This window comes from Miscanthus floridulus, chromosome 18 (assembly GCF_019320115.1).
Source record: "Miscanthus floridulus cultivar M001 chromosome 18, ASM1932011v1, whole genome shotgun sequence".
Taxonomy (NCBI): Eukaryota; Viridiplantae; Streptophyta; class Magnoliopsida; order Poales; family Poaceae; genus Miscanthus; species Miscanthus floridulus.
This window is the reverse complement of record NC_089597.1, coordinates 66,007,196-66,030,422: the sequence shown is the minus strand read 5'-3', so window position 1 is coordinate 66,030,422 and position 23,227 is coordinate 66,007,196. Positions and strand designations below refer to the sequence as shown.

Sequence of the window (23,227 nt, the reverse complement as noted above, 5' to 3'; positions counted from 1 at the left end):
TTTGTATAGCCGTCGATGTCGGGAGGAGCATGGCATGGGTCTTTGATTCAATAGATAGGGACCCGATGACATACTAAAGACTTCATATCGATTCTCAAGACTATACATATCGACAATCCTCATTAGCTTATATGTTTGTATACATACTTATAATGTTCACTTTTAGGATACTAACAAGTTGTATTTGCTAAAATAATTCGAACATGGCATTTAGGTTCTATGTCACTAAACATCACGGAAGGCATTATCCAGCAAGGAAGAAAAAACTGGCTATAAAAACACTATGTGCGGTAAGTGTAACTTACTTCTTCAGTACTCCATTACATGGCTGTCAAAAACATTACTTAATATTTTTATATGCAAAACACACAGTGCCCCAAGCAAAAGCCTGGGAGTGTAAATTGTGGATATTATATATGTTCTATGATGAGTAACACCGGTGCCTACAGGAGATACCCCTTAAGGGTAAGTTTGAACCTCTTCACCCATAATATAAAAATTTCGTACATGGTATGAAATACTAAACCGAAACTTATTCTCTTGTAGTGGAAAGAAGAGAAATGAATGAAAAGAGACCCATACAAGGATGACCAACTCTTAGAGCTCGTCGGCAACCTTTGCAACTTCATATTGGACCAGATTGTACACGTCAAAGGCACCTACCATGACTGAGAGTCTGACTTAGGTAGAAATCCTCAATACCAACATCTTCGTGAGACTGAAAGGCTAGCTCTAGGACGTTGATAATAATATGTATGGAATTTGTATATTTAATGATGGATTGTATATATTCTTGTGAATTGGACTTGTAATTGTAGTTTATATAATACTCTTGTTCGGAACGCTGGTCGCAGGGCGTTCGGCAACGCGAACGCGGTTCGGAACGCTGGTCGCGGGGCGTTCGGCAACGCGAACGCGGTTTGGAACACGGGTCGCGGGGCGTTCGGCAACGCGAACGCTGGATGGAATACGTGGAAATAAACAGTGTTCTGGTCGAATTTGAATTGTAAATTTAATTTTTTTTGCGGGAAAACGTACTGTAGGGGCGATTCTAGATTGAACCGCCCCTACAAACAGGTATTATAGAGGCGGCTGGTACTAAAGCCACCTCTACAAATCGATTTGTAGGGGCGGCTGGTACTACAGCCGTCCAAACAAATCAATTTGTAGGAGCGGCTTGGAAACCGCCCCTACAAATGCATGATTTGTAGAGACGGTTCGGTAGGAGCGGCTGGCCAAACTGCCCCTACAAAGGGTTACGAGCCGCCCTTAAAAAATATTTCTGTAGTAGTGAATAATAAACAAGCTCCGCGTTGCAATAGAATTTGCATCTTGCGTTATCCGTTCTAATACATTTTAAAATCTAATTCCGCACCATGGTTGATCATGCGCTATTCGAACTCAACATGGGTCATGAGTTCGGGTTATGGATGGGCAATAAGCCAATTAGAACTCTAGTCTCTAATTCATGATATACTACTGATATTAATAAAACCGGCTAGGAATCTTATGCTCCAAATAGTAAGGGACGTAGAGAAAGAGAAAGAGTGTGATCGACCTAAATCTGAAGGAACAAATTTTTGTTTTCTAATATTATTATTTGGTACAGAAAGAGAAAGGCCGTCGTCCTCCATCGAATTCCGATCCGATTGGCAGGAAGAAGGAACGTCACGGCCGCAGTGACGTGCCTCTACAACGACGAAGAGTAGACAGATTCCTGTTTTTCATGGTGCGTCCAAATTAAACGAAAGGAGGAGAATCTTTTGGAGTACCTTTTTTTTCTTTCCATCGCAACCAGCCAATAAGCAGGGCACGTGCGCGGACTGCCGGTGCTAACAAGGGGGAAACATTTCCAAACAGATACTCTACCCGCCACTCTCCCTTCTCATCTCTTTCGTTTCTCGACCTCCTTGTTTTCACCTCACTTCCTTCTTTCCCCGTTAATCTATTAGTCCTTATAGTTCCTGGGCGATGCACGCAGCACTGCAGCAGCTAGCTCGGTAGCTTCATCCGGGAAGAAGAGAAGGTTCTGCCGGGGGAGAAGCATGGCGTCGGCGGGTCATATAGCTAGCAGCCATCACCGTCGGCTGTTGGACACGGGCCCAGGGAAAGGAGCGGACAACAGCTCGAGCCCAAGCCCGGACGCAACACGGATAATGGTGGGCGTGCTGGTAACGGTCATCTGCTGCACGCTGCTCTACTGCATCTACTGCTGGAGATGGCGGAAGCGCAACGGTGAGGAAAGCTAGGCCCTACAGATGATCAGCTCAGCTGACTTAATTTCCGAAAGATGAAAGTGTTCAATGTCTTGCCAGCCTTGTTGCATGCATGTATCCCTGTGCACTAATAATAAGAGCACATATATTTCGCTCTGTACGTACATATATTTGAATCAGCCATCAGGAGGTCGCTGATTCAGAGGCTCGGGCCACGGTCGAGCTCGGACTTGCCGCTCATTGACCTTATCTCCATCCTCGCGGCCACCGAGAATTTCGCCGAGGCCAAAAAGCTCGGCGAGGGAGGGTTTGGCCCAGTCTACAGAGTCAGTAATCATCGATCAACTGTGGTCATCGACCAGCAATTTCTCTTGCCATGCATGTTGTCATAGTCATTTCCTAGTCTCATCAGCTCGTGTCTGCATATATACTATATATGAATAGGGCGTGCTGAGCGGCGGCTCGGAGATCGCCGTGAAGCGGCTGTCGGCGCGGTCACGGCAGGGCTCGGCGGAGTTCCGGAACGAGGTGGAGCTGATCGCCAAGCTGCAGCACCGCAACCTGGTGCGGCTGCTGGGCTGGTGCGCCGAGCACGACGAGAAGCTGCTGGTGTACGAGTACCTCCCCAACCGCAGCCTCGACGCCTTCCTCTTCGGTGCGGTAACCAAGTCCAAGAAGTGCATGCACCTCTCTGCTTCCAATTTCCATTCCAGCGCCATACAGTTGTTGCGCATGAGGGTGATTTGGATGGTTCGCATGCATGATGCAGATCCGATAAAGAGCGTGCAGTTGGGCTGGAGCACACGCCACAACGTCATCCTTGGCATCGCTCGTGGCCTCCTGTACCTCCACGAGGACTCGCTGCTCAAGGTCGTCCACCGGGACCTCAAGGCCAGCAATGTGCTCCTTGACGACAAGATGAACCCCAAGATCTCCGACTTTGGCATGGCCAAGATCTTCGAGGAGGAGTCAGGTGGTGGCATCAACATGGGATGCGTCGTTGGAACCTAGTAAGCTCGTGCCCACCCATTGAAATTCATGATGGACTGTTGTCAGTTGGGAACAACTTTGATATATCACGTCAATGTTTGGATTAATAATAATGCATGCAATTCGATCAGTGGGTACATGGCGCCCGAGCTCGCGTTGGAGGGCGTATTCTCAGTGAAGTCTGACGTCTTTAGCTTCGGAGTGCTCCTCCTAGAGATCCTAAGCGGGCAGCGGAATGGTGCACTATACCTTGAGGAGCACGACCAGTCACTCATCCGAGGCGTGCGTGTATATCGATCACCTGATCATTTGTTAGGAGTACTAGCATTTCCATTCATAAAGATGGTTGTCCTCTAGTCTAATCTAATCTAAATATAACAAAGTTGCATTGGACGACTGAATTTTTGATAGGCATGGAAGCTGTGGATCCAAGACGATGCGGCCGAGTTCATGGACCCATCTCTTGGCCGATCCTACTCAAGGGACGAGGCGTGGCGGTGCTACCATGTCGGCTTGCTCTGCGTGCAGGGAAACCCCGACGTCCGTCCCACCATGTCCAGTGTCCTCCACATGCTCATCAGCGACCATATGGAGCTCCCAGCACCAGACAGGCCACCGTTGTTCACAAGGCACAATAGCATACCATTCCCGGCAATGCCACTCTCAGTCAGGACAGAGTCAAGGGTGTCTCCTCCTCATTCCATCAATGATGTCACCATCACTACAATCGAACCGCGATAAGGGGTTACAATGCAATAATTAGGTAATAACAGTCGTCGGATCATTCCAACAAGAAAAGTCAGCTCTCATGGCGGCGATTATTGAAAGAGGCCCCATAGAGATTTGTAAATTATGCCAGACCTCATAGAGAATTTATGTGCAATTTTGAATTCAATTTGTGCAAAGATACTAGTATGAAATCATGTGGTGACCGAGCACCAGGAGTACCTTCCTTGCTCCATCCTAAATATAAGACAATGAAACATTTTAAATTTGTCTAAAATGATAAGTGACTTTCGATGAATTAACTCCCCTAGACATACAGTCACTTGTATTATATACATGCTATTAATATCTGTTGTCAAATCAACCGCCAAGCTTAAAATTAATACTGATAAGTATAATACTATCCTATAACTATAAAGGAAGATTACATATAACATTTAATTTACCAAATAATATGTCCAATAATTTCTATAATATATTGTGGTAATGATTGGATACTAGCTATATATTCTTATGTGCTAGGGTGCTCAGAGCTAGACACACTATCATGATAGGAAGCTACTCAAGACGAAGGTGAAAAGTGGCAAAGCGTGCTAGCAGGTTATATTTGGAGAGTTGGGGATGGCACACAAATAAACATCCAGGAGGATCATTGGATACTAGGGAGTCACAACCTGAAAATTCAAACGCCTAGAGGCAACAATATAATCACAACTGTTGATGAGCTTATCCATCCTGATTGATTTAACAAGGGATGCGGAGTTGGTGAAATCTATTTTTTGGGCAGTCGATGCGAACAGGATTTCAATCACCCCGGGGAGGGAGGACTTTGTAGCTAGGCATTATAACAGAAATGGGTTGTTTTTGGTACTGCTCAGCATACCATTGTCAATGGAAAGAAAAATTTGGACAAAGAAGCAACTCAGTGCAAGCTAGTGGTGTGAACATAAGTCAGGCAGGAAGAAGCTGTGGAAGCTCGAAGTCCCGAGAAATATCAAGATTTTTGGGTGGAGGCCTCTCCATGGACTTATCCCATGCCGAGCTATTCTTGGCAATAGGCATATTGTTAATACGAGAGGATGCCCTATGTGTCTGAATGGAGCAGAGGACATCAAGTACATGTTATTCTCGTGCAACCGAGTGTGGAGGGCCTTTGGGAATCTGGGACAATATCTTTCAACTTCTAGATGTGGATCGATTTGGCTCAGCTATTACTAGAAGAGGCGATCAGAAAGTGGGGACAAGTTCGATCAATTGATGTTGGGCTAGCAGAGCTGATCTTAACTGGTGGTTGGTACATATGATGGGACCGCCGGCAACATGTTCATAGAGACCAACAAGATCAGCCCTGTCCATTGTAGCCTTAACAAGAAATTATAAGCTAGCTATGAGGAAGGAAGCAAACCCCAAAAGGGATGACATGGCATAAACCCCCGGAAGGAAAAATTAAGGTGAATGTTGATGCATCCTTTGATGAGAAGGTGGGACATGGAAGCATATGGGCAGTAATTAGAGATTGTTCAGAGGAGTTGTGGCAGCTTCACATAGCTTTGTTGCTCATGTGGTGGATACGCCAATGGCGGAAGCCATACGCGTTGAAGGAAAGACTAATGCTAGCATGCATAGCATGTTGGTGGTAACCGGTTGATCATTCAGGCGGATTGTATGGAGGTTGTGGAAATAATGAAGGAAGGTGGTTTTTCGGTAAACTCGGCGGCCGCCATTTATGACGAATGCAAATGGTAGACCATTTGGAGAGGGTTCCAAGATATCTCTATTGAGTATTGCAGCAGGGATACAAATCAGGTGGCATACGAGGAGGCATTTACATATTTACTATTATTATGGATGTCATCTTAACATGTGTCACTAACACATGAGTCGCTGACTTGATATTTTATATACCACTCACATCGTAATGATGGTAAATATGTAAATATTCCACATACAAGTTGGCATAGTGAGCTAATCAGCTGGCATTCGAGTTGGCACGATGAGCTATGCAAACTAAGGAGAAATGTATTCAGGATGATGAGCCCCCTAGATTTATTCTGTTTTTTAGAATTATTCAGTACAAAGCAGACGTCCACAACACGCACGCACACTCATCCCTATGAGCACCTCCGAAGGACTGTACCAGCGGATCTCGAGATTCACGAAGTCACCACTGGCGCCTCGCTGTCGACGGGGACGTCGTCTACCACTAAAAACATAGCGCCATTAAATCCTAGAATAAAATCCAGAAAAAGACGAGCACCCGTACCGAGCCCGAGCCGTCATTCTCTTTTTTCCAGCTAGCTTGTCCGGTGATTGACTGATTGATCAGATCACTAGCATAGTCCACCAGACCTTAGGGCATCCTCAACAAGACAACAGCGAGCTCATACATGTCATGTCATTGCCACTTCAGAACCACACATATAAATGATTTTTTATTTTGTATCTTCTCTCCTCCCTTTCTCATTTTTTATGAGCACACCCACAAATTACCTTGTTTTCTGAGTAAGATACTAGTCGAGATAAGAGATACTCTCTCTTTTCCATCTTCTCACTCTTCCACATAAGAAAATTGTTGATGTGGATTCCTATGAGCTAGCTGAGATGGCACTGTTGAAGACACCCTTGGCAACCTGGGAATGGCCGAACGGGAACATGGCCCATGTTCCCATTCTCATGTTCCATGTTCCGGGAACAGGACTGTTTCCGTTCTCACGTTATCAAATGATACCCAAGTTCCCGTTTCCTTTCTGGAAACCGGAACGAGAATGGGAACATGGCTGCTAAGCACCAGACCACCACGATAAACAAGGCAGTCCTAAATTGATGAGGCTGATCAGATTGAACCACTGATAATCAAAAGATGGTTTTTTTTCCCAAAACAAAATAATAGAAAGATGTTGCAAGCTGGAGTAAGTGTGAAGCAACAACCCCATGTTTATTGGCCAGTTATATGTACCGTTAACAAGAGCTACCCCAAGATCGATCATTAAGGTGTTTGTTGTGTCCAGCTATTGACTAGAACATGAACAAAGGGAAGAGGAAGAAGAAACTAGCAAATGATACATTCACAAAGAATATTGTTTATAAAGAGGTTTTAACTCCATAAAAAAGTTAATTTCTTCCGTTAAAACAAATTTTTCACCTTATAGTCAATACTAATTAAGTTTTAAATTAAATAACTTATATGCAAGATATTTTCAACAAAATTAGGAGAAATGTAAGGACTATTTGACTACAGATGTGTTTAGAGTCAATACCCTTAGACATGCTATTAAGAAAGTATGGCATTTAGATTTGTTATAAGATAGAATTAGGACATAATTCCTCCTCTTAGTTTTAGTCATGCACAAAAATAATTTTATAATATTGATATTTCGAACATCACACTCAAAGTATTGTTTTTGTGTAACAAGTACAATGCACGTTTAAACTAAAGTTATCGTGGCATTGTTTTTCGTCGGTGTAATACACGGACATTTACCTAGTATATATAACTTATAATTTAAGATAAAGAGAGCAATATTTAATTTAATTAATTTGCCCCTGTTGCCGTCACCCACCCTCTCCTTCCTTCGCGGTGGGCCGATAGGTTGGCCCAACACCAGTAGTATGCTCTCTCCCTTTGTCGCTATGATCCGCTCGCTCCGCCTCTCCTAGTCTTCGGCTCGTTCAGCCATTGTCAGTTTCAGTCCCTCGCTCCCTGAAGCTATAGTTGTAAATTCCATTCCAATATCGACCGTGTGGGGGATATAACCCGGGAACCACAAGATGGTAGAAGATATGATTTGCTAGAGATATTGTAATACAAATAGAATACCTACCATATAGCCCATTAAGATACTTTCCTTATAACCCTACCCCTCCAGAGCCTATAAGGAGGGGCAGGGCCCCCCTAGTCGAGATCCAGATACAAATCCTAGGCTTAGCCTAGGGTTTATCCCTCGTTATCTTATTTCATACACCATTAATACAAACCAACAGAACACTATGATGTAGGGTTTTACGTCTTCTTGACGGTCCTGAACGTGTCTAAATCTTGTATTTCTATTACCATCTAGTTCCTGGTCACGCGCACCTCTCCGTACAATCTATCATCGTGGGTATACCTCTCGGTGGACTATCGACTGATATCTCAGTCGACAATTGGACGCGCCTGGTAGATGTGTGCGTGGTGATCTCATGACGAACAGCTGGGATTTCCAAACTCTGCTTTTCCACGATGGGATCTACGATCTGGAAGTTTTCTGATCCTATAGTCGGTGTCTTTGTTGTCGTGAATACCAAAGCGGAGCCAAGTCCAGATCGGATCAGAAGTTCGATTTTTCTATCTCGGCGATTCACCTAGTTGGAACCGACGACGCTCAAGCCTACTGTTGCGGAGCCGGGGAGAATCAGGTCGCGGCGCCGTTGGCGGCGATGGAAAATTCATGCAGCTGCACGTGGACCGAGGAGATCATTACCGTGCGGCTCCAATTTCCATCCTGTTTGCTATTGTCCTCTCAAGATCAATTTGCTGCACACGCGAATCATGACGTCCAGACTGATCGAGCAAACAAGCAGGGGACTCGAACGATCTACAAGACATGCAAACTAGGAGATTTGTGCATGTACTCGTGCATGTGTGCATTAGTACTCGTCCATAGTTGGATCCATCCGGTACGGAGACAGATACAACAACTCAGGAGCGCCACGCAGCGTCATCCGTCTCACCCGCCAAGCGAGCCACCTGAGGCATCAAGCGAGCCTCCCGAGTCCCGCCGAGTCGTAAGCGAGCCATCCACGCAACCTACTGCTCGCACAACGTGACACGCTGACTACAACATCAACCTACTACTCGGACATCATGACACGCTGACTACTCCACTCGTCCGTCAATCAAATCGAATACGGCTACGTCAACGATATTTCCGAATCTAATCTGCAAAGGCCAACCAGTGGCATAAGGACGACGTCACTAGGACTACTCGCTCCGATCGTCTGCCGCGGTCGCAATGATGATCGCCGCGAAAAATGACGCTACGACGACCGCGATCGCCACCATGACGACAGGCCGGAAAGCTCGAGGGCTGACAATTTCGTCGACGCCGACCAGTTAACGTCATACGCCGCCGATCAGACGTTTTAACCAAAGATAAGTACCCTTCCTATATCTGCATTTAATAAAGTTTTCTCCTCGGTGTCTCTTCAATTATTTTTTCTCCATTTACTCTCCGTGTTTTATATCTTTAAGATACTCCAGTTATTCGTCATCGACTTGCCGACTAGCCACGTTCTCATTTGTGTTATCTAGAAGCGGTCCGGTTCCCGATCTCGCACCTAAACATGCATGGACAGTAGCGCTCTGCGTCATGGACGGTCGACAGTGGCTCCTCGGCGATGCTCGTACTGTTAAGCGTGCACGGGTGATAATCACTCTCAGAACCAACTGTTAAGGCACTGTTCATATTTCACTACTACACAAAGCATTTTTAGGGACGGTTGGTAACCCTTTGTAGGGGCGGTTTGGCTAGCCGCCCCTACCGAACCGTCTCTACAAATCATGCATTTGTAGGGGCGGTTCCCAGGCCACCCGTACAAATCGATTTGTAGGGGCGGTTGGTGATTGAGCCGCCCCTATAAATAGATTTGTAGGGGCGGCTGGTATTACGAACCGCCCCTACAAATAGATTTGTAGGGGCGGCTCAATCACCCACCTCCCCTACAAATTGATTTGTAGGGGCGGCTGTAGTGCCAGCCGCCTATATAATATATGTTTGTAGGGGCGGTTCAATATAGAACCGCCCCTACAGTACGTTTTTCCGTAAAAAAAAATTCAAATTTACAATTCAAATTCGACCAGAACTGTATGTTTCCGCGTATTCCATCCAGCGTTCGCGTTGCCGAACGCCCCGCGACCAACGTTCCGAACGCGACTACCAGCACAATAGTATTATATAAACTATAATTACAAGTCTAATTCGTAATGATATATACAATCCATCATTTAATATACAAATTCCATAAACATTGTTATCAACGTCCTAGAGCTAGCCTTTCAGTCTCACGAAGGTGTTGGTACTGAGGATTTCTACCTAAGTCAGACTCTCGGTCATGGTAGGCGCCTTTGACGTGTACAATCTGGTCCAATATGAAGTTGCAAAGGTCGCCGACGAGCTCTAAGAGTTGGTCATCCTTGTATGGGTCTTTTTTCATTCCTTTCTCTTCTCTCCACTACAAGAGAACAAGTTTCGATTTAGTATTTCATACCATGTATGAAGTTTTTATACTACTGATGAAGAGGTTCAAACTTACCCTTAAGGGGTGTCTCCTGTAGCCACTGGTGTTACTCATCATAGAACATATATAGTATCCATAATGTACACTCCCAGGCCTTTGCTTGGAGCACTGTGTGTTTTGCATATGAAAATGTTAGGTAATGCTTTTGACAACCATGTAACGGAGTACTGAAGAAGTAAGTTACACTTACCGCACATAGTGTTTTTATAGCCAGCTTTTCCTTCCTCGCTGGATCATGCCTTCCGTGATGATGAGTGACATAGAACCTAAATGCCCTATTCGAATTATTTTAGCAAATACAACTTGTTAGTATCCATAAGTGAACGTTACAAGTATGTATACAAACATATAAGCTAATGAGGATTGTCAATATGTATACGTCTTGAGAATCGATATGAAGTCTTTGTATGTCGCCGGGTCCTTATCTATTGAATCAAAGACCTATGCCATGCTACTCCCGACATCGATGGCTATACAAATCCAGTGGTTGCTGCATGGATTTAATCATAGAACTAGATAAGCTCTTTTGCATCGAATAAAATATATCGAACAAAGCTTTAAGTATATAGTTGAACTTACTCTATGGTAGCCATATAGTAGAGTGTTGTTGTAGATTTTTGAAAGCCAGAGCAATGTATGCCGCAACCTTAAGGGGCTCTTCCTTTAGTTTCGTCGTACAGATGCGCTCTTTCTCCCGAAGAGTCTTTGCAGCAGCTAGCTGAAGGGAACCGTGACGCCTAAGAGGGGGGGGGGGTGAATTAGGCAACTTAAAATTATAACTCTAAACTATGGCCTCTTTTTCTAACCCTAGCAAAACCTATGCAATAGATAAGCTATCTAGATGTGCAACTATAGTTTTGCTAGTGTGTTGCTATCTCTATCGCAAACGTAGTAAAGTAATCAATATAAATGCAGAAGCTAAAGAGCAAGGTAGAGATATGCAAACTCCCGTCGACGACTCCGTTATTTTTACCGAGGTATCAAGAAGCGCACAAGCTTCCCCCTAGTCCTCGTTGGAGCCCCTCGCAAGGAATCCCTCGCAAGGGCCAAGCTCTCGGTCGGGTGACTCCGTGGATAGCCTCGGGCCTTCCCCACGCGCAAGTGGGTCTCCGATGTGCCTCACGGCAAGCCTTTCCCGGATGCTCCCCGCCGTCTTCACTATCAAGCTTCCGGCCGAAACGCCGCGGGCCTTGTTCCCTCCGGTACACGGTGGCGGCCACACCACAACCGTGGTTGGTGTGATCTCGCAAGACTTCAAGCCCCTCCGATGTACAACACTTGTGCTCGCAAGCACGGGGTGGCAAGAGGTATGCAAACCTCACTAAACACTAGGCAAACACCTAGAGCAAGCGCATAAGCGGTGGTCTAATCAACCTAAGCACTTCGCAAAGCACTTATGCTAATCACCTAATAAAACACTAAGCACTATGCATGTGGAGATCACTAAAATGGTGTATCAACACCCTTGGTATGTTTCCTTAGCTCCACGCTCCTCAAATGGCCGGTTGGGGGTTGTATTTATAAGCCCCACTGAGAAAGTAGCCGTTGGGGTCGAACTCCCGCAATTCTGCTACTGACCGGACGCTGAATCGTCCTGACCGGACGCGTCCGGTCGTCCCGACCGTTGCAGCCGCGAACCACCGATCGGACGCTGCCAGCGTCCGGTCGCCTGCCACCGGACGCGTCCGGTCGCAGTTTCGCGCGTCTGGAACCTCTCTGTACTCGATCGGACGCTGATGCCCTGCGTCTGGCCGGTTGCCGCCAGCGTCCGGTCCTTGCGTCCGGTCGCCTGTTTGCCGAGCCACCGGTCCAGCGTCCGGTCGCGCTTCCAGCGTCCGGTCCTTGCGTCCGGTTGCGTCTGCGAGCTCGTTTCTTCATGATCTTGCGTATGGCTTGGTTCCAATCTTTATGCTTGGACTTGGCTTGATCTTTTGGGTCTTCTCTTGTGCTTCAAAGGTCTTGCTTGAGGTGTTGATCATCGAATCATCACGTCGCCTTCGTCCAAGTTATGTTTTGCACCCTATTGAACTACAATACAAACACTTGCAAATTCATTAGTCCAATTTGGTTGTGTTGGTCATCAAACACCAAAATCCAAAGTAAATGGGCCAAGGGTCCATTTTCCTTACAATCTCCCCCTTTTTGGTGATTGATGCCAATACGACCAAAGCAAGCAAATAATAAGAATTTGGAAGTTAAAAACTACCTACTTGCTAGGATACAATGCAAAGGGCAAGGTTATATGATACTAATTGATAGATACCAATTGAAACTTTACTTAAAAGCTTGTCTTGCCCTTTTTAAATGTCCCCATATGATATTATGGATTTAAAGCCTAGCTTTAAAAAAAAATTCTCCCACTACTTAGACTAATCCATAATTCACACTTTCCTCCCTTTCTCGGACCATTACCACTTGTAGACATCAACTTGATGCTTGCCTTTGGTCCTTCAAATTCTCCCCCTTTGGCATCAAACACCGAAAAGGAAGACATTAGTAGCACAAGGGAGGGTCAAATTTCATGATCCTTTGTATATAGAGTGAAATGGATCACAAGATTTGACTCTCATATTATATAGAATAAGCTCCCCCTAAATATATGCATACATATGATAGAAAACAAAGCATATGCATAGTTAGCAATTTATTGTTCAAGAGAGTTTAATCTATATAATGCATGGAGAAAGCATGTAAATATGAAATGAAATCAACATGATGAAGCCAATTGAAGAATGATGCTTAACTCCGGGGACTCCAATTTCCTTACAATGAGACTACTACAAATGTGATCGTTTAAAAAAAATGATATCATTTGAACAAGTGTTAGTCTCAAGGCATCCATCTTGTAGATTAAGCTCCCCCTAAATTTGTGCACACAAGTGTTGAATACTTGTGACATTTGTGCACATTGATTTAAGTATCAAAATACCATTTGAAAGATGATATTTGGGAGAGATTATCTACAATTTGGACTTTGGCACATATTAGATAAATAATTGTAAAACAAGCTATGTGCCGTGCTTCGAAGCAATTTTAAACCATGTAGGTTTGCTCCAAGGGTTGATAATGAAACCGAGCAATCCTACCATATAATATACCTATTGAATGCATACCAAAAGTTGTAAGCATGTAAATGCAAACATTAGGCATGAAAGATAACTCGATGCTTTTAAGAGTATACCAATTGAAAGACAAAGCCAATTGAAATGAATATTAATTGGAAGTAATGACATCTAGTTACCTAACATGGGAAGGGGAATTTGGGTCCATAGTATTCACTAACCTACTTGGCAATGACTTTGTCCATCATGATGCACCCCATGAAATGCACCGATACTTTGCCAAGTCTCCAAATTCCCCGTCGTCCGACGGACTTCTCACTTCCCTTTTGGGATCCAAACCTTCTTGGTGCTCTTCATGTTGGAAATGATTTCCTTTGGCACCCAAAAGCGTTTGACCCCATTGTTGGCTTGCTTGTTCACCTCGATGGCCACCACCTTGTCATTTTTCTTCTTCTTTAAGAGAAAAGGTGTGGAGGCCTTCTTGTCCACCTTGTTGGTGTAGGTGTTGGAGAGCTTGCTTGTTTGCTTTTTCTCCTTCTTCTTTGCACTCATAGGACTTGTGACCTTCCTTGTGGCACACATAACAAACCACAGTTTGTCCTTCATCAAGCTTCTTCACTCCCTTGATGGTGTTATCTTGATGAAGTTGGGTTTGCTTCGCCTTGCCTTTCACTTGAGTCAAGTCCTTGGTGAGGCGAGCTACTTCTTGCTTGAGTTGCTCATTCTCCTTTGCAACCACTTGTGTGCATGTATCTACAATAACTTTCTCAACACAAACTTGGTTGCACAAAGGTGAGTCTAAACATAAATCATTGCAAGAAGTAGAGGCATCCTTTTAATGATAGAACTTTTCTTTTTAGATGCCTTGGTGGGGGTATTTGACGGCTCAAGATTAGCAACTTTATTTGTTAGCTCATCACAATGTTTGCACATTATTTCCATTTTAGCAAGCAAACTTTGATAATCATTTTGTGAGCTAGCGAACTTTTCTTTTAATTTTTTATTTTTCTTTAAAAGTTGCTCATCATTGATTGTGCATGCATTTGTTGTTGCACTAGCCTCAAGTTGCTCAATTTTAGTAGATAGTTCAACATTGAGATTTGCAAAGTTTTCATATTGTTCAAGCAAATTTTTGTATGCTTCTTGTGAACTACCTAGCTCTTCTTTTAAATTTTTGAGCTTCTTTTGTTGACTAGTGCAAACTTTAGCATATTTAAGATTTTGTTGCACAATTGTATTATAAGAAGGCAAATCATCATCACTATCACTCTCACTAGAGGATGAGCTTTCGTTACCTCATGCCATAAGGCACACACGAGAAGAGCTTGATGATGAGTGCTTGTGACCTCGTCTCTTGTGATGGTTTTCTTCTTCACTTGAAGAATCATCCCATGACCTTATTGTTGTGAGGGCTTTGTTCTTGCACGCCTTCTTCTTTGTCTTGGGTGTGGGCTTGTTTGGACAAACTTCCACAAAGTGCCCCAACTCGCCGCATTCATAGCATCCTTTCTTTCTTTGCTCATTTCTTTGATTGGTGAAAATGAGATCTTGAATTTGGATGGGCACACCCTTGACATTGAGCCTTTGGATCATCTTCTCCACCTTGTTGATTAATTTGATTGATTCTTCATCAAGATCGGAGGTGGAGGAGGAAAATTGATCATCATTACTTGAATCTTCATCATCATCATCATCCTCATCTTCTTCTTCTTCACTTGAGGAGCTTGAGCTTGAGCTTGACTCAACTTTCTTGCCCTTCATCTTTTTCTTCTCGCTACAAGCGAGAGCTTTGCCTTTGCTTGATGAAGAAGCTTCTTCTTGCCCCATCTTACGTGACATTTCAAATGCCACTAACTTGCCAATGACAATGCCCGGGGTCATGGTGCTCAAGTTCTCCATGTTGTGAAGGATGGTGATGATGCTTGCATATTTCTTTTGTGGTAGAACGGAGATGATCTTCCTCACGATGTCGGCATCATCTAGCTTTAATAATCCTATTGAATGGAGCTCATTGATAATTAGATTCAATCGAGAATACATATCACGAACAAGCTCATCATCATTCATAGCAAAGGAATCATAATTTTGCTTAGCTAGACAATGTTTTTGCTCACGGACATTACTTGTACCGTCATGGAGCTCTTGGAGTTTTAACCAAATTTCATGTGCCGTATTTAATGTGAACACTTGGTTAAACACATCCATGCTAAAAGATTCAAACAAGCAATTCTTAGCTCTAGCATTAAAATGCATTTCTTTTTCGTCACTCTTTGTGGGCTTTTCGGGATTCTTAATGGGTTTCATCCCGTCACGAGTGACTCTCCATACACCTAAATCAACTGCCTCAAGGTGGCAAGCCATTCTTGCTTTATAGTAAAGGAAGTTAGTGCCATCAAATTGTGGAGGCCTAGCGGTATCCATCCCAACCACTCTACAAAAGCGTCGGCTCAACGGCGGTTAAGCCAAAAGTCCAAATATGAGCCAACCTGGCTCCGATACCAATTGAAGGGAACCGTGACGCCTAAGAGGGGGGGGGGGGTGAATTAGGCAACTTAAAATTATAACTCTAAACTATGGCCTCTTTTTCTAACCCTAGCAAAACCTATGCAATAGATAAGCTATCTAGATGTGCAACTATAGTTTTGCTAGTGTGTTGCTATCTCTACCGCAAACGTAGTAAAGTAATCAATATAAATGCAGAAGCTAAAGAGCAAGGTAGAGATATGCAAACTCCCGTCGACGACTCCGTTATTTTTACCGAGGTATCGAGAAGCGCACAAGCTTCCCCCTAGTCCTCGTTGGAGCCCCTCGCAAGGAATCCCTCGCAAGGGCCAAGCTCCTGGTCAGGTGACTCCGTGGATAGCCTCGGGCCTTCCCCACGCGCAAGTGGGTCTCCGATGTGCCTCACGGCAAGCCTTTCCCGGATGCTCCCCGCCGTCTTCACTATCAAGCTTCCGGCCGAAACGCCGCGGGCCTTGTTCCCTCCGGTACACGGTGGCGGCCACACCACAACCGTGGTTGGTGTGATCTCGCAAGACTTCAAGCCCCTCCGATGTATAACACTTGTGCTCGCAAGCACGGGGTGGCAAGAGGTATGCAAACCTCACTAAACACTAGGCAAACACCTAGAGCAAGCGCATAAGCGGTGGTCTAATCAACCTAAGCACTTCGCAAAGCACTTATGCTAATCACCTAATAAAACACTAAGCACTATGCATGTGGAGATCACTAAAATGGTATATCAACACCCTTGGTATGTTTCCTTAGCTCCACGCTCCTCAAATGGCCGGTTGGGGGTTGTATTTATAAGCCCCACTGAGAAAGTAGCCGTTGGGGTCGAACTCCCGCAATTCTGCTACTGACCGGACGCTGAATCGTCCTGACCGGACGCGTCCGGTCGTCCCGACCATTGCAGCCGCGAACCACCGATCGGACGCTGCCAGCGTCCGGTCGCCTGCCACCGGACGCGTCCGGTCGCAGTTTCGCGCGTCTGGAACCTCTCTGTACTCGATCGGACGCTGATGCCCTGCGTCCGGCCGGTTGCCGCCAGCGTCCGGTCCCTTGCGTCCGGTCGCCTGTTTGCCGAGCCACCGGTCCAGCGTCCGGTCGCGCTTCCAGCGTCCGGTCCTTGCGTCCGGTTGCGTCTGCGAGCTCGTTTCTTCATGATCTTGCGTATGGCTTGGTTCCAATCTTCATGCTTGGACTTGGCTTGATCTTTTGGGTCTTCTCTTGTGCTTCAAAGGTCTTGCTTGAGGTGTTGATCATCGAATCATCACGTCGCCTTCGTCCAAGTTATGTTTTGCACCCTATTGAACTACAATACAAACACTTGCAAATTCATTAGTCCAATTTGGTTGTGTTGGTCATCAAACACCAAAATCCAAAGTAAATGGGCCAAGGGTCCATTTTCCTTACACTAGCTCTTTGGCATCCACTGTCCACTGTTTAGGGTAATTAAAATTTGGTTGGGCTATAGCTTGAGGGTCTACATACCCGGCTTTCAGACTTGGCATTTGTTTGACAATGTGCACTTGCATTCTACAAATCATGGCGTTGGTTAGTTACAACAAAATTCAAAGATTACATTCATATCATATCGGGAGGACAAGGACTTACAAGCACCACGTGCGAACTAGATTCATCTCCATTTCTCCCAGGTGAAAGCATGTGTGCATGTCATTGAAGTCAAAGACAATTTTCCCGGCTGGGCTTCCAAATGTATCGGTGGGGAAGCATGCTTGTACGAGATCTATGCTCGTTGGGAGAACACGCAAGTACCAATCATGGAACCTTCTCATTCCAAGTGGTAGGCGCCAGATGTCCCAGTTTGGTATAAAGGGCTTGCCTCTTTCATATGTTTTCGGGCAATCCTTTGACCATTTGATGTCATCAACATTTGGATACTGCTTTGCAATTTGGTGGAGTTTGCTAGTTATGGCCTCCTCAGAACCCCGTTCTGGGACTTGTTTAACTTGGTTCTCAGGCTTGAACTGGTCATGTGAATACCACTTGGACACCGACGAGACATCTTTCACCGGAACATAAACTGACCTTATGTTGATTGGAATCTTCTTTCGAAGTTCCCATTCAGGCACGTCCTTGTCTTCTTGTGCATCACCTTCTTCAGGAGGCACTCGTTGTTCATGTATCGGCTGTGCTTATTGAGAAGACTGTGGCATCTCATCATGCACTTGCTTGGTACGAGCTGGAGAAAGTTGTGGCATCTCATTAGACACATGCTCGCTAGGAGGCGGGGAAGAATGTGGCATCTCAGGTACGTGGTGGTCACGAGACGGTGAAAATATCTCCCCAACCTCAACAACTCGCTCCAAATTTGAGAGATGGGGAGGCGGCGAAGAAGCAGTCAATATAATGTCCTATTTGTGCCAGAGGATGAACTGCCCAATAACGTCTCTGAGTAACACCAGCCCCTTGGGAGTTGCGTAGTCTATCCTCCACTGCATGAACTCGGGCTTCACGGTATGTACCTCGACCCTAGTGTAGTCCGACGGCATCTTATTATTGTGGTGTAAGCCATCGGGAGGATGTACCACACCCGTTGCCACCTCCATCACAGTGTTCTGTCGACCGCTTAGAAACACCAAGGTGCAACTAGTTGGTTCCCGTATGCGATCGATGGGGGTTGAGGCTGAAGTGGAACCTTGGCTGCTAGGAACTTTCAGAGGGTTGCCAACTAATGCCAGTTCTCCCGGCGGCGTCACTAACATCTATGGCTCCGTAGACAGTCCTTACTCCTCCAGCGCCTTCGCAACTAGAGCCTTCACTTGGAGCTCAAGACTAGTCTCCCAGTCTCGGCCATGTTTCTTGTACATGTGCCTGTCCTCTTCGAATCCTTGCTTCTAGGTCATCCTTTTCCCTAGCTCCCTGGTGTGGCCTTGTGCTCCTTGTTTCCCAAGCCAAGGCTAAGCTCGTCCCTCTCTCTAGAAGGATTGAAGGAGCCCTTCTCCTTGTCTTCAGCATATTTTAGTATCCTTGATACCGTCTCTTGGGTCTCCGGCTTATCAAACTTAAGATTACTACCAGATGTTTCTGTACTCCTCGCATATATCCAGTTCCTTGAGCGTACCTTCAGATTCGTCACATTGATATTTCCAGCAGCTGTGGCCTCTTCGTCCATCTTCCTAAATTGCTCTTCCTTGGCATAGTAGCCACCGGGGCCTAGATGATGGTGGTGTTTGTTCCTCTTCGCTAGCTCGGTGTTACGGGCACTAAGCTCCAATGCCTCCGATGAAGTCTTCTGAGCCACGAGCTCCTCCCATTGACTAGGAGTTATTTTGCCAAACTCTTTGAAGGGAGTTAACCCCTTTTGGATATACTTTGTGTTGAGGTCCGACCTCCAACGTCGGAATACCTCTCCCATCGTCCTAAAAGCATTTTTACCAGTTCGTGCTTACCCCCCGGAAATCTAAAATTGACCCTCAAGTGCCTATCCCATAGTTCATTCTTTTTGTTCTCTGGTACCTATTTCCAGTTAGGGATTGTTGGGTTCAATTTATCTCTTACTAGGGCCCCGATCGCATTATGGAATCGTCCTCTTAATTCCTTCGGCTCAAGGACCTCCCCTGCTAGATATAGATTTCCTTTTCCATCCCCTCGTTTCCTCTTAGGCTTGGTAGTCGTGGTTGTGTCTTCAGGTTGTGGAGCAGAGGCATCGTGATTCATCTCTGTGGCTGTTGCCTCTGCTCTCCTTTCCTCTACTCCGTCTTGTCCAGCGAGATGTCACGGACGTCGACGTCGTCTTTTCTGAGTTTCAGGAGGGACCTGTATATACGACATGTCAAAGTGTTAGCAGAGGTAACACAGCCAAAGCTTTAGCAAAATTTACAAGCTAAGGCTTTTTCCCTACCTCCTCGTTCGGGTCAAAGTCCTTGTCCAAATCTTCCTCCATTGGCCTCCTTCTAGCTTCACATGGGAAAGGATCCTCGGGACTTACATATCCCTCTTCTGAGTCATCATCAGCATCATCCTCTTCTTCTTCGCCTTCAGCAGCCTCTCCTTCGGGGCCTTCCTCCTCGTCACACTGCTCCTGAGTAAGCATCACTTCTAGATCATTTTATACCTCCTTATTGAACTGTTCCTAAGTAAGCTGGTCCTCTAGTGCTTGCTCCTCAAGGGTTGGCTGCTCATCATGCTCGGGGCATCGGGCTGCACTGTCTGGTGTCCGCGACATTATTTCGCGCTTTGTTCTAATAGATGCAAGAAAGTGTGCTTTAGGTATGTGAGAAGGTATAAGAAATCAAAAAGGTCTATAAACCAAAGTAAACCTATAAAACAACAATATATAAAAAAATGAGAAGTAGAAGTGGTAGAGGCCTCAGAAACATGTCAAACATCATCTGATCTTAAACTTGGAGCATCAAGGCATCATAACAGAGAAGAGATGAGAAGGTAATGTAGGGGCGGCTGCTAATGATGCCAAGTTCCTCACAAGTTCTTGATCATCAGCTCATATTCCATATAATGTATGGACTTGGACAATTTCATCATCGGCAAAACAAAGGAGAGGAGAGAAGAGGGGAGATTTGGCAAAAAAGCGACAACTGCTTAACAAACATAGAGAGGAAAAGGTGTAAAAAAGCAGCTGCTGCTTCCCAAACATAGATGATAGGAAAGGTGGCAAAAATAGAGGAGAGGGGAGATTTGACAAAAAAAGCAGGTGCTGCTTCCCAAAAAAAGCAGCAGCTGCCATATTCACTTTGCTCAATCACACATGAACATCATATGCTTAATATCTTCCGAACCTGATAGACAGATCGGACAATCAGAAGTAGTAGATAGTAGTAGTAGGGAAGTAGTATAAGTAGTTGACAGAAGTACAAGTAGTTGATAGAAGACAGAAGTAGAAGTAGTAAACAGTAGTAGTAAGGAAGTAGTAGAAGTAGTAGAAGTAGCACAAAAAAGCAACAACTGCTTAGGAGAGGAGAGGAGTAGAGTGGAGTAGAGTAGTAGTAGAAGAGGAGTGGTAGAGTAGTAGGAGAAGAGCAGGAGGACAATATAGTAGTAGAGTAGCAGCCAGTAGCAAGGGAAACAAATATTTAAAACTTATTTTATTCACTTCTCAAATATTTAAAACTGAAAGGCAGGAGGACAGTATAGTAGTATAGTAGTAGTAGAGTAGTAGAGTAGTACAGTATAGTAGTAGAAGAGCAGGAGGACAATATAGTAGTAGAGCAGGAGGACAGTATAGTAGTAGAGTAGCCAGCCAGCAGCCAGCCAACAGTAGTAGTAGAAACTTATTTTATTCACTTCTCAAATATTTAAAACTGAAAGGCTCAATTACTAACCACTCAAACATTGATATGAAACTAACCTACAGCTAACCATCCACCAACGGGCCAAGCATCCATGCAGTTCAAGCTAAAAAGAGACTAATATAAGAAACAAACAGCTACAAAAAAACACAACAGCTAAGCATGGAACAAATTATAAAGGTAGATTGTTGTATCATGAAATGACATTGCACAGGAAATGAAAACCACACTAAACTCAGCTAGCTACTACAAATTTTCTGAAACTCAATGAACCACTGTAATCTGAGTTGCAAATAAATAAACCAAATGTAAACTCAATGAACTGCAGCTAGTTGTACTCAATGAATTGTGTTAGCAATGCTCCAGCAACGATATATACTAGATTCACCCTAAGTATATATTTTAGTGGTCATATTGAGTATATTGTCAGTTTCTATTTACCTCGGGGACAGGATATCTATTCATTATAAGACAATGCAGACGGCCATGCTGGGTCGATCCCAAAAAGAAGCGCATCCAAATCAGCAAAAACAAAGAGCATAAAAAAACAGGCTAAATTGCCACCCTCAACAGTAGGACAATATAGTAGTAGAGTAGCAGCCAGCAGCAAGGGAAGAGAGTAGAGTAGCAGCCCACTAGTAGCAAGTAGAGTAGTAGTAGTTTAGTACAGTAGAGAGTAGTACAGTAGGATAGTAGTATAGCAGTAGCAGGTATGTAGTGAAATGCTACAACCAATCATATAAGTGAAATGCTACGGTCAAGATCTGGAACCTGAAATGGCTGCTACTTGAATATGTATAACAATCTGATTTGAATATGTATGATTCACTTGCAATGTTGTTAGCAATGTCAAATGGCCTATTTAGAAACTTATTTTATTCACTTCTCAAATATTTAAAACTGAAAGGCTCAATTACTAACCACTCAAACATTGATATGAAACTAACCTACAGCTAACCATCCACCAACGGGCCAAGCATCCATGCAGTTCAAGCTAAAAAGAGACTAATATAAGAAACAAACAGCTACAAAAAACACAACAGCTAAGCATGGAACAAATTATAAAGGTAGATTGTTGTATCATGAAAATGACATTGCACAGGAAATGAAAACCACACTAAACTCAGCTAGCTACTACAAATTTTCTGAAACTCAATGAACCGCTGTAATCTGAGTTGCAAATAATAAACCAAATGTAACTCAATGAACTGCAACTAGTTGTACTCAATGAATTGTGTTAGCAATGCTCAGCAACGATATATACTAGATTCACCCTAAGTATATATTTTAGTGGTCATATTGAGTTATAGTGTCAGTTTCTATTTACCCCTCGGGGATATGATATCTATTCATAATAAGACAATGCAGACGGCCATGCTGGGTCGATCCCAAAAAGAAGCACATCCAAATCAGCAAAAACAAAGAGCATAAAAACAGGCTAAACTGCCACCCTCAACAGTAGGACTTGAGAGAATAGAATAGCAGCACATTAATTACAATAGTAGGATAGGCTATCTATTTCATCTAATGTCTAAGAAAGAGTGAGGAAATGAACCTAAAAGAGTAATCAAACTGAGAGTGTATTGGCCATAATGCAGCATATGATCCATGATTAATACAGATGAATCATAGAAGAATCGTTTTACAGATTGTCATAATGTAATATATAAGATCGATTGCTCGTAATGAAATTGAAACTGTAAGTGTCATGGGAAAGGTACGTGTGCTGGTGGTGAGGTCGGTCAGTCGACGACAACAGCATCATTCATGGTCGTAAAGTTACGTTCTCAAAGATGGATATATTATCACACCACATAGCTTTCATCACATATATCAAGCGAACGATCCACTTGCCGACATCTATATCTAGGCCAACAACATATATACCGGCTAGCTTGTTGGCTATTGTAGCGCACAAACAAAAATAAGACACAATCAAGAGCAGTGTTTCACCATGTACTTGAAGTTTTTTTCTGTAAAATGCTAGCTGTGTGAACATGTCCATGGGGTTGCAACATGACATACAATTTAATAAAAGTGTCATGGTTTGATCTCCGCCCTAAGTGCTAGGCAAACATTTAGACAGGAACTAAGTACAAACAATACTGATGACTGATGAAGTGTCTCGGACATGTGAGACAAAACTCAGTTCTGTGATAACTTGAGCTTTGCTGTGAATACAAAA

General features: G+C 44.3%; 1 protein-coding gene across 3 annotated transcripts; it reads left to right on the top strand.

Annotated features, from left to right (window-relative positions):
* Nucleotides 1-1,874: 1,874 nt before the first annotated feature.
* On the top strand, nt 1,875-4,095 carry LOC136523115 (cysteine-rich receptor-like protein kinase 44). Of its 3 annotated transcripts, none has more exons than XM_066516898.1 (6): nt 1,875-2,235; nt 2,397-2,542; nt 2,661-2,871; nt 2,986-3,226; nt 3,338-3,488; nt 3,618-4,095. In XM_066516898.1, the coding sequence occupies exons 1-6, from the start codon at nt 2,046-2,048 to the stop codon at nt 3,945-3,947; spliced, it is 1,269 nt and encodes a 422-aa protein (XP_066372995.1). In that variant the 5' UTR covers nt 1,875-2,045; the 3' UTR covers nt 3,948-4,095. The 3 variants fall into 3 exon arrangements, with proteins under 3 accessions (XP_066372995.1, XP_066372994.1, XP_066372996.1); XM_066516897.1 differs by having other exon boundaries at nt 2,397-2,546; nt 2,661-2,876; XM_066516899.1 differs by lacking the exon at nt 2,397-2,542 and having other exon boundaries at nt 2,661-2,876.
* Nucleotides 4,096-23,227: the final 19,132 nt, after the last annotated feature.